Source organism: Camelus dromedarius, chromosome 15 (genome assembly GCF_036321535.1).
Source record: "Camelus dromedarius isolate mCamDro1 chromosome 15, mCamDro1.pat, whole genome shotgun sequence".
Lineage (NCBI taxonomy): Eukaryota > Metazoa > Chordata > Mammalia > Artiodactyla > Camelidae > Camelus > Camelus dromedarius.
Window position 1 is genome coordinate 63,245,304 of NC_087450.1, and position 16,011 is coordinate 63,261,314.

At 55.6% G+C, this 16,011-nt stretch overlaps 1 protein-coding gene across 1 annotated transcript in view; it reads right to left on the reverse strand.

Annotated features, from left to right (window-relative positions):
- Positions 1–16,011, reverse strand: part of SNTG2 (syntrophin gamma 2) — a 97,673-nt gene that overhangs the window by 24,137 nt on the left and 57,525 nt on the right. Inside the window, 2 exon segments of the mRNA XM_064494211.1 lie at positions 1,496–1,567; positions 12,629–12,745. Coding sequence (XP_064350281.1) covers positions 1,496–1,567; positions 12,629–12,745 — 189 coding nt within the window.

Consider the following 16,011-nt stretch of genomic DNA (forward strand, 5'->3'; position numbering starts at 1 on the left):
ACTTCGGAGAATCACTCAGGCACTCTCTCCCCCGAGCGCTAGTCACTCCCACAGCTCCGCTTGCTGTCACTAAAGCTACACCCGGGGAGACGCCCGCACACCTGTGCTGACGGTGAACAGAACAGCCCTGAGGTAAGCTTCCAGGACGAGGCCAGCCCGCCTCCCGCGAGGCTTCTGGAAGAGACTCCCCTCTGCGTGCTTGACTTCCCAGCTGATGGAGGTAATAAGGGTCGGCTCCTGGGGGGGCAGGGTTAGCGCAGGGTGCAGACAGAGCAGGGAGCTGGGCCCCGGGAGCCCCAGTCCTCGAGGGGGGGATGTCACGGGCCGGAGGGCACAGCTCAGGGGTGGGGCGCGTGCTTAGTGTGCACGAGGCCCTGGGCTCCATCCCGGTGCCGCCATTAAAATAAACAGGGACTATGATCAACACCCTTTGCCAAACGCCTGCGCAGCTTCGCGTCCCGGAGAGTTCCCGCGCTGGACGGACTGTGGCGCCGGCGCCTCACCTCTGGGTGGGGCGCTTATTGTTCACCCTGTGGAGGCTGAGAGGCTGTTTACAATTCAAGTCACGATCGCGATCAAGCCAGATGACGCAATTTTCTCATCTGTTTCGTGGTGACTGTGAAATACAGACACACGATGTTAAGACCTGGAAAAGGAATTTGGGGGGAGGAGAACCTCCCCCGCAGCTGCACGCTGGGTTTCTGGGCTAGATATTAATGGCTCTGCTTCGAAATGGTGATTCAAATGCTGTACTGACATGCTGGGCCTTACGATAACCCCACGTTTATTTCGGTTTTTGAAAAATGAACGAACTCTTACCAAGAACTTTAAATTCACGTGTGTGAAATAACCAACATCGAGGGTTAAAGGACGTGAGAAAAGGGGAGATTCTGAAAGATCACTGTCAGGGACACCCGGCAGGACGCTCAGCCCACAGGACACAGTCTCCTTTCTAAAAACGTCCAACTTTGTGACTTTATTATCATGTTCATTATTATCGGTCCTGTGCTGAGTTTAGGACGTTCGCTGCACCCATTCTCCTGGGCAAGTTCATGATCTCATAATTACTTCACTGCACGTGTGTTTATCAAATTCTTTTCAATCTTTGTGGGAAGATACGCTGGATAAACATAGGAGCGCGTCTCTATCTGTTAATAGAAGAGGCTCCATGGTGTATTTGTCGCACATAAGATGCGACGGCCCTGTGGCGACACCCCAGACCCAGGCGCACGTCTCGGACGCAGGAAGAGCCACGGAAGCACGTGGGAACACCAGCCAGGGGGAAGTCACGAGGAGCCTGCGTGACGAGACAAAGAGACAGACGGTCCCCCGGGTGCTCTTCGGTGGCACTTCGGCGAATGGCGGGAGGACGGACCTGGACTTCCAGCTTATGCTACTGCTTCAGCAGACGGTGCTGAACAACGTTCCCCTTGCTCTTTAAGCCCAAAGGGACACCCTGTTAAGACGAAAGCGTCTAATGTGCCAGGACACTCACCTGGTGAACTTTAAATAGCACCTTGCAGAGGTCATAGGCTTTTTCCCCTCGGCCCCAGTCTAACATGCTCACCTGTGAGGACAGAGGGCGGACACATAAACCCCGTGGGTTCTCACCCGAAACAGGGACCGTGCAAGGGGACGGGGGTGCCGACTAGCTGATTGTGGGAATCACTAACGTACGTGTGTATCAAATCACCACGTTGTTCACGTTAAATATGTGATGACTCAGTCAATCACAGCTCAGTAAAACTGGGAAAAAGTTAAGCACACCTGAAAGATGGATGCCGTTTGCAGTGTGAGAACTCAGACGCGACTCACGGTGTCTTTACCTTCATTAAATTCTAAACCCTGCGTAGGGCGCCTGGAAGACTGACCCAGGCACTGCGGTGGGCCTTCATGGGTGACCTGTGCGCCCTCATGCTGCAGGCTTGGGGACGACGTGTGCAGACACGTTTCTGACACAGGAACGCGGTCACGCAGGGACGTGCCCACCGTACACAGTGGGCATAATTGTAGGAACTCACTCTGGATTCCTCTTAGGTTCAATTAAAGACTAACTTCAGGTCAGAGCTTTTGGGAAGGTGACGGGTTTGCAGGTGGAGGCTGCGCGTCTGCTGGGGCCCCTGCCGCCTCGCCCCTGCCGGCTTCTGCCCCCGCGAAGGCCCCATCTCCACGCCCAGCTCTGCCAGGGTGGGAGATGCCATCCGGGGCGGGAGTCGGTCCTGCATCTCATCCTCTGGGCCACGGGGACTGTTTCAAGTGCCACCCAACACAGTTCATGTGCCTGATGGACCGTGAGGCCAAACGGAAACGCTGGAGTTTGGAGCAGAGGGAGGGTTAGCGCAGAGCCAGGCAAGGGGAGGGGCGGCTCGTGCCCGGGAACCCCCGAGCTCCCCAATGGCTCCGTGGAGTTTTTATAGGCAAAATTTGGGGTGAGGGCTGCAGGGGTGTGACTGTCTTCTGACTGGCTGGTGGGGAGGAACAGGGTGGGGCTGCAGGGCTCCTGTGCTCGGCCTGAAGCTGCCATCCTCCACCTGGTGGTGGGGCGCCTTAGTTCCTGCAGAAGAGCTCAGAGACACTGCTATGTCTGTTGCTGGAGGAGCAGCCAGGACCCGCACCGAGGCCGCACCCTTGCTCCTCGACCGCTCCTCCCGTCTCTGCACCCCTCCCTTCCCTGATGACAGCTGTTGGAATCTGCCCGTTGGAACTCGGAAGGTCTGGGAGGCTCCTTCCTATGAACAAGAAACGGGGGACGTGGGAAGGATTCGTATCTGGGAGGACCCCCGGGTGCTGGCTTGGTTTCCCCTACTCCTGTTTCAATCTCCCCAGGTCTTTCAGAGGAGCGGGCGATGACCACTCTGGCTGCTTCCTGCTGAAACGGGGTGGAGTCCTCCCTCGATCTGGGTAGCGGACACTGAATGGGAAACACTCCCGAGTTCTCGGATGTGACCCTGTGTGATTAAGGTCTCAGTCCCGTCAGCTACCATCTTGGCGCAGCAGACCCAGTCAGGAGGAGGAGGCTTGACAACCGGACTTTAATGATAAAATAGCTCTCACTCCCTGAGAAATTCAGGACAAGCTTGGAACCAGTCTGGGCCTGGCCTTCAGGGAGGCGTGCGGTCAGGCAGCTGGCTGCCTAACTTCAGCTAGGAAGGTCGTGACTTCTGATGTGGCGTCTACTACACAGCGCAGTGTCTCCGGGCCCTTCCACAGGAGCCCAGGCCCTACCCAGGTGCATGCCGGTAACTTCAGGCTGAGCACAGGAGCCCCGTCGGAGGAAGGGCACATACTTGCAGGCCTCCCCTCCGATTTTGCCTGTAACAACTCCCTGGTGGTTTGCGGGGAGCTCAGGGCTTTTGGGCACAGGTCACCCCTTCTCTCTGCTTGACCCTGCAACAAATGTTTCTCGGCTCCAAACTGATGTTTTGGTTTGTTTGGCCTCACTGTGTGTCAGCCACATGGACTTGCACTCAGTAATGGAACCAAGCAGGACCCTGCGGGCCTCCCCCGACCCCTCCACCAAGTACAGAAGCCCCCACCCCACGTCCCCTGGATCTTGTCTGCAGGGAGCTGAAGTGTCCCAGGCCTCCCTGAGCCCCAGACAAGCAGGTCATGGCTACGGAGCCACAGGCTCGTGTCTGAGGCACCTTCCTGTGTTGTTTCACAGGCACCGTAACTGCCAGCAGGACACCTGCACGGTGACCGGACTGCAGCCATGACGTCAGCTGCTCCGCCTTGAGCGGGACTGAGCCTGTGGTCAGCACAAGTCCAAGAACTGGCCTCGAGAGAGTGGGATTAACGCTCATAATAACCCACATCTCCGTGGGCGTCAGAACGTGTAGCTTGCTCTGCCCGGGGATGTAAGCAGGCACCTACGACTGTCAGCAGGGAGAGGCTGCAGGCCCAGGCAGACGTCCTCCCCCTGGGAGCATGGCGCCCGGCATCAGCAGCAGGAAGTCACGGAAGATGACCCCCGGCCCAATTCCGCGGAGATGGGATGGTGTCGGACAAGCGGGCGCTCGTAAGCAGCTTTTGGCAGGACGGAGCTCTCAGCAGGAGGCCCCTCTGTCTTGTCACCTCAGCTACACAGTCGCCAACCTTGAACCAGGCGTCCGGCCCAGACGCACTTCAGGACTTCTGCTCACACGGCCCCTTGCCTAACCTGCTGGTCTGTCCACAGATCAAAGCAGCAGAGACGGAGAAGGGGCGGCTCACAGACGGCAGATCTCCTCCCCAGCCTCCCCCTCAGTGCGTGAATGGGCAGCAACCAGAAAAAGCACGAGGCGTCCGCGAGCCGGCACGTGGGGGGCATGGCCGCGAGTCCGACCCCCACCTCCATGGGTAACTGAGACCACGTCCCCTCTCCCCTTCAAAACCTCGGAGACGCGTTTGCGGACGTGAGTCCACCTTCTCCCCAGGCTGCTGGCTTTTGTGATTCGAGCAGCCGTCCTTCCTACCAGCGCTTGCCTCCCGAGTACTGATTTCCGAGCGGCGAGCAGGCAGGCCTGAGTTTGGTAACAGTATCGTGAATACTTTCTCCAAATGGTAGTTGATTTTTTTTTATTTTATCTGACCACATCTGACTTGAAATAGAGCAGAAGTTTTAGACAAGGTGTAATAACTCGGCATATTTTAATATTGTGGAACACTCACGTAGCCCCAGGGGAAATATTCTAAGTTAGATACATACTGGATTTTTTTTTAAATTTTATTTTATTTCTTGTTAGGGGGAGATTAGGTTATTCATTTACTGGAGGCACTGGGGATTGAACCTAGGACCTTGTGCATGCTAAGCACACACTCCACCACTGAGCTACACCCTCCCCAATACGTAACGTCTAATATGTGTTCAGTCTACAGATCTTCAGTTACAATATTTCTTTCCCAGTAAATACTTTTTGTGACAATAGAATACACTTGCCTAAGTGACATCCTTAAAACTGCTTCTAATATTTCTTGCATATTCATAGGCAACTGCTATATAATTTATAGCTATAAGATGCTATAAAATTGATTCCATAAGTGTTATTTAACACATTTTAATGGTGTTTAGAAACATGAGTAGCTGCAATATTATTTCCCAGATTCCAGTTTGCAAATCAGAAATAACTGCTCACACTAAGGAGGGACAGCACAGCACCCTGGTTTAACCCAGCTTTTCCAGCATCGATCAGCACACGGGGCAGACGGGGCAGCACCCCCGCCGCTGGCTGCTCCTCTTCAAGAGGCGCTCAGACCCTGCCCTCTCAGCCCCACGTTGCTCCCTTCCTGCCCCATCCTTCCCGCTTCTGTTTGCTCTTTCCTTCAGCACCATCCCTTTCCCTCATCGTGAGGAGCTTAGAAACCATCCTTGAAGACAGGACTTTCTCTGTAATTTCTCCTCAATTATTTGCCACCAAATCTCTGGGCCTTTTAAAAACTCATTTAAACATTCTGATGTGAAGTGTTAGAAACAGGCTGCATCAATGTGGTCAGGGATGTCTCAGAGAAGACCGCTGCCCCTGGGATGGGGGTGAGTGCGTGCTGACCAAGACGGGGTCTGAGAGCAAATCACAGGGGCACTGGGAGACTCACGCCCTGGAGCCATTCGCTCTCATTCCAAAGAGAAATGGACCAGAGACCCTCCTCCTCTCCCAAGAGAGCTGTGTGTGTTGTCTGAGCTCAGACGGGCATGACAACCTCGAGACCCTCCCCGGTGACCCAGCCTCCACCTTCGCAGAGCACGCCAGCCTCACCCGCCCGCCTGCAGGGACAGCGGTGAGATGCCCTGTGAGTGATTAACAGGGCACCTCAGATCCACAGCCTCACGCTTCATGTCAGCAAAACAAATAAGTAAATGTCAATATTAAAAACTTAACATAAAGTTGCTTTTGATTTGGGCAAAGCAGAATTTGTTATTGGCAACTTGCCTCCAGCTCTGGGATATCAAATCCAAGATCAGACAAAAACACATGTAAATATTTAGGAGTAAATAAATTCACTCACCATATTTCATTATTGCTTTGACAATAAGAGGTTGCTGAATATTAAGAGTAAAACTGCATCTGTTAAATTCAGATGGATTTTCAAACTCATTTATAAGTGTGTAAATAAAGCCCCTCGTGTTCGGCGTGAGCTGGGGGGTATTTCTGCTGGCATTTATTGTCCCGCCATAAGATGGAGGACAGTGCTGAAGAGGTGGTGAGTGAGGGGCCTGGGACCCACAGCCGGGGACCCACAGCCAGGAAACGGAAGGATTCCGTGTGGAGCCCAAAGCTTCCAACCATTAACTTACAACTTTTCCAGGGAGCCTCCCTGCCTAATATTTTGCAGAGTAAACATTTCCACCGCCTTATAACATCCTTCAGTCCCCATTTGAAAACATGCTTCTGTTATTTTAGACAGTACATGAACGTGATTTAAAACCTTTGGTTTTAAACCAGCATGATGCCATGATGTAACGGCAACGTTTGCTTTTTCTTTCTATTTAGAAAAATGATCGTAGTTCTGGGTCTGCGTGTGAGGAGTTGAACATCACCCTCCCACGTAACAAGCAGGTTGAAGCTGATGGATGGAAGATTCAACAACCCCTTCTGGATCTGTAGGACAAGGGAGGATGCAGGGCAAACCACCGCCCCAAGCCTGGGGGCAGCAGACCAATACAGGGCATCTCATGTTCTTGGAGCAGAGACTCCTGAGCAGAAACACGGCAGGAACCAGCGCCGGGGCCAGAAACCCTGCCTTGTAATCAGAGAATTGCTGGAGGCTCAGAGCGGACAAGTTTGAGTTAAAAACTCCAGGGGGCCCAGTCACTGGGTGACCCATGCAACACTGTGAGGTTCACCTCCAGAAGCTCGTCCAGGTTCTCATGGAAAACACTGGGGAAGAACCCCCTGGGTCTCCGGCGGGGGTGGGGGGAATGGGGTCACTCTGGAATCCCCAGAGCATCCTGTTCTCCCCAGGGGAACCCGTGAGCTGGAGCCTCACCTGCTGGGGTTTTCACAGCCTAACTGGCCTGGGGAGGGGAAGCTCTCAACTCCAGCCCCCTCCAGCCATCCTGTCCCACCTAAGTGGGGAGAAGAAACTGAGAAACACGTGTGACATCCACCGTCCAGAAGCACAGGCTTCACTAAGAGACTGAGACCTGGTCGCAGGACCACAGGCAGCTTGTCCCCTGTCCCCCCCACCACCCCAGCACGGCACTGAGGGACCATTTACAGCTGATACTCTTACCCGTGCCTCATGTCCAGGTGGTGAGAAAGATAAACGCAAAAGAAAAACACCACATCTTGGCATATCATTTTCAATTATGTAAAGTTAAAGGTTAAAAAAATCCTGACTGAAGCCAGAGTGAGGAAAATCTTAACTACAGAGGAACTAGACAAGAATTACTGCAACGTCTCCTCACCAGAGGAGACAGACAGACGGCCAATAATCACATGAAACGTGCTCCGTGTCCTACGTCGTCAGGGGAGGAAAATTAAGACAAGGCGCCACAGCCACACAGCTGATCGAGTGGCTAAAGCCCCACCCTGGCCGCGCAGAACGCTGGCGAGGCCGCGGCGCAGCGGGAACGTGCCCCGCTGCGGGGGAAGGCGGGCGACGCAGCCCCTCGGGAGGAAGTTGCTCACCAACCTAAACACGCTCCCACCGTCCGATCTGGCGGTCCCGCTCCTTGGTGTCTGCCCACAGGAGCGGAAAGTTCACGTCCACGCAGAGACCTGCATGGGGAGGTGCCTCCCACACGTGGCCTCACCCCGCCTTTTCCTTTAAACTGCAAAGCCCGGGAAGACGCCACGTCGTCTGTCTTTGCTTCCTGCAGAGTTTGCTCAGCGCCGTTTGAGGTTCAGCCACTAAATGCTTTGAGACTTGTTGGCTTGCTGCCTCCACCCACCAAAAAACAATCTGAAGGGTTGATTTTTCCTCTATGCAGTCGACCTTTGAACAGCGTGGGTTTGAACTGTGAGGCCCCACTGCCACGTGGACTGTTTTCAATAGTAAGTACGTGTAGTAAACGCAACGTGGTCTGAGGGCGGTCGGGCCCTGGGTGCAGAACTGCAGGCACACGGGAACCACGCCCAGGAGGCCCCCACCGTGTGGAGGGCCAGGGTTCCCACTGTTGCTCAGGGTCAGCCGTCTCCTCCTCAGAGGGCACTGGACGGCATTTCCAAATCACGCAGCTCCACCCCAAAGCTACGACACTTATCATCACGTATTTATATGAACAGATGCGCTACATGTTTATTTACATGCTCAATATTTACTTTACAGATTATACAACCGACGACCAAGGATGTCTTCTGCATCTTAGGTCTGATGCTAGATGTGAAGGAAGCAAAGTTGGACACAGCATTAAAGGAGCACCCCGACCAGCGGAAAATAAGAAAATTGGATCTGTAGCGTTTTACCAATACAGAGGAGCTCCCCCAAAGTCATCCCCAGTCTCACAGCACCTCTCAAGCAGGCCCTGACTGACTTGGTCTCACTTGTAGGTGACATTTAGCAACAACAGTTCAGACGACCAGATGTTGAAAAGCTACATGAAGCCGTTAGGAGGTGGACAAACACATCAGGTGAATGAGTCTGGATTTCGGGTTGACTGTTAATGACCCTCCTGCCTTCGTTCCTCCATTTCTTCCTGTGCCTCACTGGTGCTGAGTGCCCTGGAAGTTATGTGGATCCAGGAGGAACAGGTGGCTCCTCCATCCTGTAAGCATGAAGAATCCAGTGACATGAACACGCAGGCTGAGCTGGCGCTGTGGAATCGGAGACCTTCTATGCTGAGGCTGCCAAAGTTCATACCGCGAGACAGACCCCATCGCTGCCCGGGAGCAGGCCCGTCTCAGTCTCCGGGGAGGCCTCCTCCTGGTGTCTCTAGGTGGTCCTCATTCAGGATCACCAGCACTGATGGCCGCTCTCCGCCCGCAGGCCCGTCCCGGTCGGCGGCGGCATCGGGCCCCCGCCGGCTCCTCCTCCTGCAGCCACGACAGCCCACACCGAGTGTCCGTGTCCGGGAATCAGCGCGCGCGCAGGCCCCGCTGTGCTCCTGGGCCACAGAGGATGTGCGGTGCTCTTCTGACGTGATCGGTGAGCTCGTGTTTACACTCAAAAAATCGAATTGTGAAACTAAGCACTTTCTCCAGGAGAACAAACTCCGTATTTCAGTGACCTGAGGTCTGGGCTGCCGGCAGGAGTGCTGGGCGGATGTGACGTCTGCAGCAGCGTCGGGCCCCGGAGTCCGGTGCCATTGGTGTGGGCGTGGGGCTGATTCAGGCTCCCAGGGTGGCGCCCTGAACCGTCCTTCTGGGCCCATCCGGGGTCTTGCTTTTCCTGCACAAGCAACCTCGTGGAGCAGACACACCCACTCACTCTTCTCGATGTCGACGAAACCGTAGTTACCAAACGATGCTGCTGGTGCTCAGCTGGAGAGGAGGGGGAGGGGGGGAAGTGTCTCCTGCAGAAACTGTTCGGAATGGGAGCTAATGAAAGGAGCGCCTGCCAGGAGGTGCCTTCCCGGGGCAAGAGCGAGGCGCCAGTTACAGGGGAAGGTGAGGCGGCAGGTGTGTCATTACCACAGGGTCATGCAGCCCTTCCTACACCAAGCATGCAGCCCCGTCTCAGAGGAACCAGAAACCAGGGAGGGAGGGCACCCTGGTCAGAGAGAAGAGTGGGTGGAGACAGAACCAGGGTGGTGGACAGACAGACAGACAAGCACTCCTGCAAAGCACCTGCTCTCTGCAGACGCCCTCTGAACGGGCCCCACAAAAAGGAGGACATGCTGCCTGACCCCCAAATGCCCAGAACCTGGGTTTCTGGAGCATTAGCGACACAGGGCTCTGATGATCGGCGGTGGCCATCGGCTCGTGTGGGACATTAATGACCAGCTGTAAGGGAGCGAGGCAGCTCTGCTAGGATTCTGGGCAAAGGAAGTGACGTCTCTCAGGGTGCAGACTGGTTGTGGGGACGGAGCAGGGATTTCCTGCAGCTCTGGTGTGGCCGCAGGCCCAGCACGGGGTCACCAGTAGCAGAACTGGGCCAGCTCACCTCACTGTGCGGAGCAGCCGGGCTCTCAGGGAGAGCCTGACCCCCGCCCAGCCCTTTCCATCTCTTAGCTCAGATGAGTGCCTTCCCCAGCTCGGTTCAGGATTTGGGGGGGGGCACGAGGTGTCCGTGAAAAGCCGCAGTGCACCCCGCATTCTCCTAAAACACCTGTGATTTAGAAGGCGTTGTAGCCAAACCCAGGGAGAGGGAGGAGGAGGGCCTGAGGGCTGCCCACTGGGCTCGGAAGCGGGTCGGGGAGGCGTGGTGTCCTGCTCTGCCTGGGGACCCGGCCCCAAGGGGCTGCATACGGAGGGGCCCTGGCCGCGGCGGGCCTCGCCCCCAGAGCAGCGATCTGGGAGGATGCCAAACCCCTGAGCACACTATTTGCTATTTACGTGGGAGGAGACGTGCTTCGGGACAATCCCAACAGCTGAGGTCAGGGATTCAGTCCCATGATGTGCTGTTCTGACGCCACCGCCAAGAAAACCGGCCACGGGATTTCCCAACACACAAGCAAAGCCTGGCGCTGATGGGAAGCGACCTTCTCCACCTGCTGGTCAGGGAGGCCCTGCGCCCCCAGAGCAGAATTTCCGTCCATGAAATGGAAATTGGCCCTGGGAAGTAGATTAAACCGTCCGCTCCTGGAACAGGTAGAGCACTGTGATCACGTACTTAAAGCGTCCCTCACGCTTTAGAACGCTGTGCGTGGGGAGACCCAAACCTTGAGAGTCTTAGCTAACGAGGAAACTAAAATCAGAAGGACTTTCCGACCCGGGACCTGGGACATCCAGGCACATCCCCCCGGTTCTGGGGGTGGGGACCCTGCTTCGGGGGGAGGGGGCTGACCTCGGGGAGGCTGCTTCTCCCTTAGCCGCAGGGAGCGGGAGGCACCTCGGCCCGAGCCTGACTGTCATGGCGCATCCCAGGTCCTCAGCGCCCCTCCCCCCGCCCCGCCCGCTTCTCCGCCCACAGGGAGGCAGGCAGCTCAGTGTCTCCTTCGTGTCAAAGTGCATCTAGCAAGAAGCATCAAGAGCAACTGGGGAGCATCGTGCGTCTGGGGAGAACTCGGTGACCGGGCAGCGGTGGCGCGAACTCGCCAGCACCCGCAATTCACAGCCTTGGTTTATGGAAAACAGGGGTCCCCGGGGGAGCCCGGGCCTGGGTCCTGGGACAGAAAAGGGCTCGGTGGAGAGGCCGATGGGGTCTGATGGAGCCTGTGGTTTCGTCACCAGAGCTGGACCTCCCTTAACCGTTCAGTTTCAGCGATCAGACCACAGTCAGTTACGGGGTCGACACTGGGGGAACCTGGAGGGAGGGCGTGGAGAAACCCTACCACGGTCCAGCTTTCCCGTAAACCCACAGTTAATCAAAAATAAAACGCTTGCTAAAGACCAACGAAAGGAAGACACGCATTCGCGTCTAGACGTCTGAGGGCGAAACTTGGTTTGTCCTTTATTATTCTCAGGTTTTTAAACCGACTTACTGAGGTATGACTGCCATTCAAAAAGCTGTGTAAACGTAATGGCTACAACTTGATGGGCTGAAGATGAGACACTGGTGAAACTGACGGTATTTGCCCCGAGGCCCTCAGCCCTCCCACGTCAGGGCTGGCAGGTGCCGGTGAGGAGGGGAGGAGAGGGAGCCCGTCTGCGCTGCTGGGGGGAACGTGACAGGGGCAGCGGCTCCTCAGAGAAATAAAAACAGCCGCGCTGCGAGCCGGCCATTCCACTCCTGGTTCTTCATCCCAAAGAAACGGGACCTGGGCCTGCAGATACCTGCACCCCCGTTCAGGACAGCAGCACGCAGCCGGCCAGGGCCGGGAGGCAGTCGCACGGCCCGCTGACGGGCGACGGGACAGCGAGAACGGCCGCCTGCACACAGGGAGCAGCACTCGGCCTCAAAGGGAGGAGCCCCTCTATCCACTTCAGTGGCAGAAAGGTCACGACACTGAGGGGGCTGCATACAGATTGTTAGGTTTCCCGAAGCCGTCAGGTTTTGTCTGTGGTTCTGACGTTCAGACTCACAGAAAGGGAAACTGCTTTCACTGATGAACTTCTAGGCCGGGCATCCACATTATATGCGGCCAATTTAGGGAAAATGGTGCAGGTGGGAATTGGAAAATAAATTGCAAACTGTAGCGCACAGCATTAAATTTCTATTAGGACCCAACAAAATTGGACTGTTCGGCTATTCTGATAAAACTTGGAAGAGCTGAGGGAAAACAGCTTTTTAAGTTCCGTTCTTTGCCCATTAAATCAGAATGAGGAGAGGGCGCCGTTCTGTCTTGTTTGCTGTCTGGACTCTTCAGCCGTATAACTGGTGCTCTAAGACAGCCAAGCTCCTGCACCCCCACCTCAAGTCAGCTGGCCCTGTAAGCACGAGGACATCCCAGTGTCCTGATGGCTGTTCGAGCTGAAGGATGAGCACGGCGGGTTAATTTAGGACTTTAAGAAAAGCCAGTGGGTCCCCGCAGACCCCTTCCCGCCGTGGGGGTTGGAGGAGGGCGCCACGGCCATGCCCACTCTGGCCTCGGCCGAACAGCGGAGCTGGTCTTCGCTTCTCTTACAGGAGGGCTGGTCAGCACCTCCCGGGCCCTCCAGGGCGTGCTTACCGGAGGAGCCACGAAGACATGGAAGGACGAGCCCTTCAGGGCCAGGAACTTGGGTCTGAAGGTCTGAGAGGAGCCGGCCCCATCCAGCCTCTCGCTGGCCCACCCCATGTGCACAACCTGCAGGGGAAAAGCTGCACATTAACCACCAGATCTCAGCAGGAGCGGAGGGTCGGGGCGGGGGGACCGCGTCCAGCACGCTCGCGTCCGCGGACTGGACACCGGGAGGGCTGGGTCGGTCAACGTCCAACCGGCAACCAAGCAGACACGACACGAATGTGCCACGTCTGGGGTCGCTCGCCCACAGCTCTGCGAGGGGCCAGGCTCCGCGCGTGAGCTCCTGCGTGGCCTTAGTCTTGGCCCGTGCTGGGCTTCTCCACTCCCTCAGAACTGTGCCTTCCATATTTATTTTTTCACTTTTTTACTTATTTATTATTATTTTTTCTTTTTTAGGAGGAGGTAATTAGATTTTACTATCTACTTATTTATTTTTTTAATGGCTGCACGGAGGATTGAACACAGGAGCCTGTGCAGGGAAAGCCGGCACTCTGCCACGAGCTACGCCCTCCCTTCTGCCTGTTTTTTAAAACAGTATTTCCTTACACTCTCTTAGGGGTTAGTATTTCAGATTTGTCTACGCGGTTGCAGAAAGCCCTAACCGTAAACTCCACACCTGTGTGAACGTTAGTTAACACACACGGGAGAAGCGGTCGTTCCTTCATAGTTCAGCTTCCTAACAACAGTGAACATAATACTGGGCATTGAGCCTTCTAAACCTAGAGACGCAAAACACAAACCGCAGCGATCAGAACACGACCTTAAAAGTTAGTGAAAACAGAAACACGGAATCCAGCGCGTGAACTGAAGTTGGCTTCCCTGAGGTTCTAACGTGATGCGCTCGCAGGCGGTGGGAAGAGGAATTTCGTTTTAATTTTCCTGTTTCCTCATTTTGCTACGTTAACAACAACAAAAATCCTGCACAGTGAATATTAAAACGTTCTGCACATTTAAACAAAACGAGGAGTAAGTCATCACAGACACGCCGACCGCTTTATGAACCGAAACGTCTGAAGGCAGGCGTGCCCCCCGGGTCGGAGACCTGGGAGCTCGCAGGAGAGCCCTCATGGCAGCCGGCAGCCGTGGGCTCGAGCTAGGTCACCTCCTTCCCATCTTTACCTGACAAACCACTGCCGGTTCCGCCTGTGCCTGGTGAAAGGCTTCCTGGGCCAAGGCGCCAGGGGACATTTTACAAAAATGCCATTTTCACAGTGTTCCTAGCAACAGACAAGCGGAAATCACGTCTCCTGTTTACGGAGAGTGGCGGCCACAGCCCAGCGGGCACCACGCTGCTGGGCCTGGGTGCTGAAGCCGGGAGCTAGGGCGTCAGGCCGGCCTAGACGCAGGAGCCTTGCAGAATGGCCCGCTGTTTCCCTGGCTCGTGAGCCTGCCCGTTCCCTCTGGGCTCAGCCAGCGTCTCCCGAGGACGTAGGAACCACGCCACCGTGGTGAGGTTTCAGTGCTAAAACAGGCAGTCTACTGTGAGCAGACAAGAAAGCCATTTCATATGTGTCTCGGAGTCATGTAACGTCGCTGGTCTCCATTTTCTGTGATTAGCTCCCGTGGAAATTCCGAGAATCTGACGCTGAGCCACGGGAACCCCTCCCACAGCGCTGGCGGGCCCGAGGTCAGGGGAGTCAGGGCTCTGGAAAGCGCGCCGATGCAGCTGACTCCCTGAGCGTCTAGTGGCCTTGAAGCTGACCACATGGATTACCTAGAACACCTCGGATTGACTGACTCCCCCCTTTATGTCTGGTTGGGTCACACAGATACACTTTCTAACACGAGCGGTAATACGGCTATAAATCGTAAGACGTGCTCAGTTTCCATCGTTAACACCTGCTCCGTTGTAGCCGCGTTGTTTGTGTTCTTACCCTTTGAGTTTTAAGAGTCCTTTGTATATTCTCGATAAGAAGAACTTCATTTTCTCTCTAGCAAGTCTAGCAGACCCTTGATATTTCTAAAATGAATTCAAGGAGTGATTACTGAATCCCACACTCACTGCTGTGCGAGCACGATGATTTGTACAACTTACGTAACACAGGATTCATTCTGGGTACGGTTACCAAAACCAATGAACTGCAGATACACTGAGTGAAAACACACACAGTGAAGGAACATACAGAACTGCAAACATACACAGTAAAAAGCGGGTTTGCTCAGAAATCAGCCTCCGGTACGTGAAGTCTGGATGTGTGGTGTTAAGGAAGCTGCATTGGTTATTTTAAGCTGGTGCCTGTGATCATCCTTCTGAACGTCTTTGAGGGGCCGGTGTTTGGATACTTTTTTCTTAGTTCAAATTCATCAGAGCCAATGAGCTGCCCTGTGGTTTGGGACAATATCCACCCCATTATGCTATTTGCTGATAGGGCTGCCTTCTTAGCGGTGGGCCGGGGGCCACTGGGTGACACTGGGGCAGGGACTCTGGACATGGAGCCAAAGTTACTCGGAGCCCTGTGTCCCCGTCCTCACCTTCAGAACAGGACTGACAGCCAGGCACACGCCTATTCTGGGGGCAGGAGCAGCGGTCTGCACACGGGTGCTGGCATCGCACAACGCCAGATCGTCTCAGCACCCTTCTGGGTACACTCTTCTGGGACTCTGCTCCCCTCTGGGTCCGCATCAGACCCCACACTCTCTGAGGGCAAGGCTGCGTGCCCCGCCATCTGCCCCACGTCCGCATCACACCCCACGCTCTCTGAGGGCAAGGCTGCGTGCCCCGCCATCTGCCCCATGTCCGCATCACACCCCACGCTCTCTGAGGGCGAGGCTGCACGCCCCGCCATCTGCCCTGCAGTGCAGGACTGGCCGAGGGGCCTGGTGCCTGCTCCCTGAAGGAAGGGGTGTTGTCCTCCTTCTGTCACTGCGCACGTCTGCACGAGCAGCGGAATGGGCACGCAGCAGGGCGTGCTGACGGGGGCATCAGGTCGGCCGGCTGGAAGGCCTCGGTTTTACTGACGACTGTCAAAGCATGGAGCCAGAATTTTTAGAAAACATAGAAAACTGTTTCAACTCTAAATCGCTGCAAGTTTTCGAGGCAGCAGCTCAAACCTGTGCTTTGATGCTCCATCTGTCACCAGGAACCGCACCGAGCTCCTCCTCCTGCCTCTGCGTCGGTGCAGCTGGTGGGGACACAGAATCATCACGGCCCAGGAGAAAAGTAAGCGGCGGGAAGCAAGCAGCCCCCGCAGGCCCCCGGCAGCGCCGTGCGAGGCCCTGGGCCCCCAGACAGGCCCCCCCCCCCCCCCCGCTGAGAACCCCGGCAGGCAGGGCCTGCAGCCTGGGGTCCTGGGGGGGCGGGGGCGGGGACACAGTAATTCTTTTGTCTG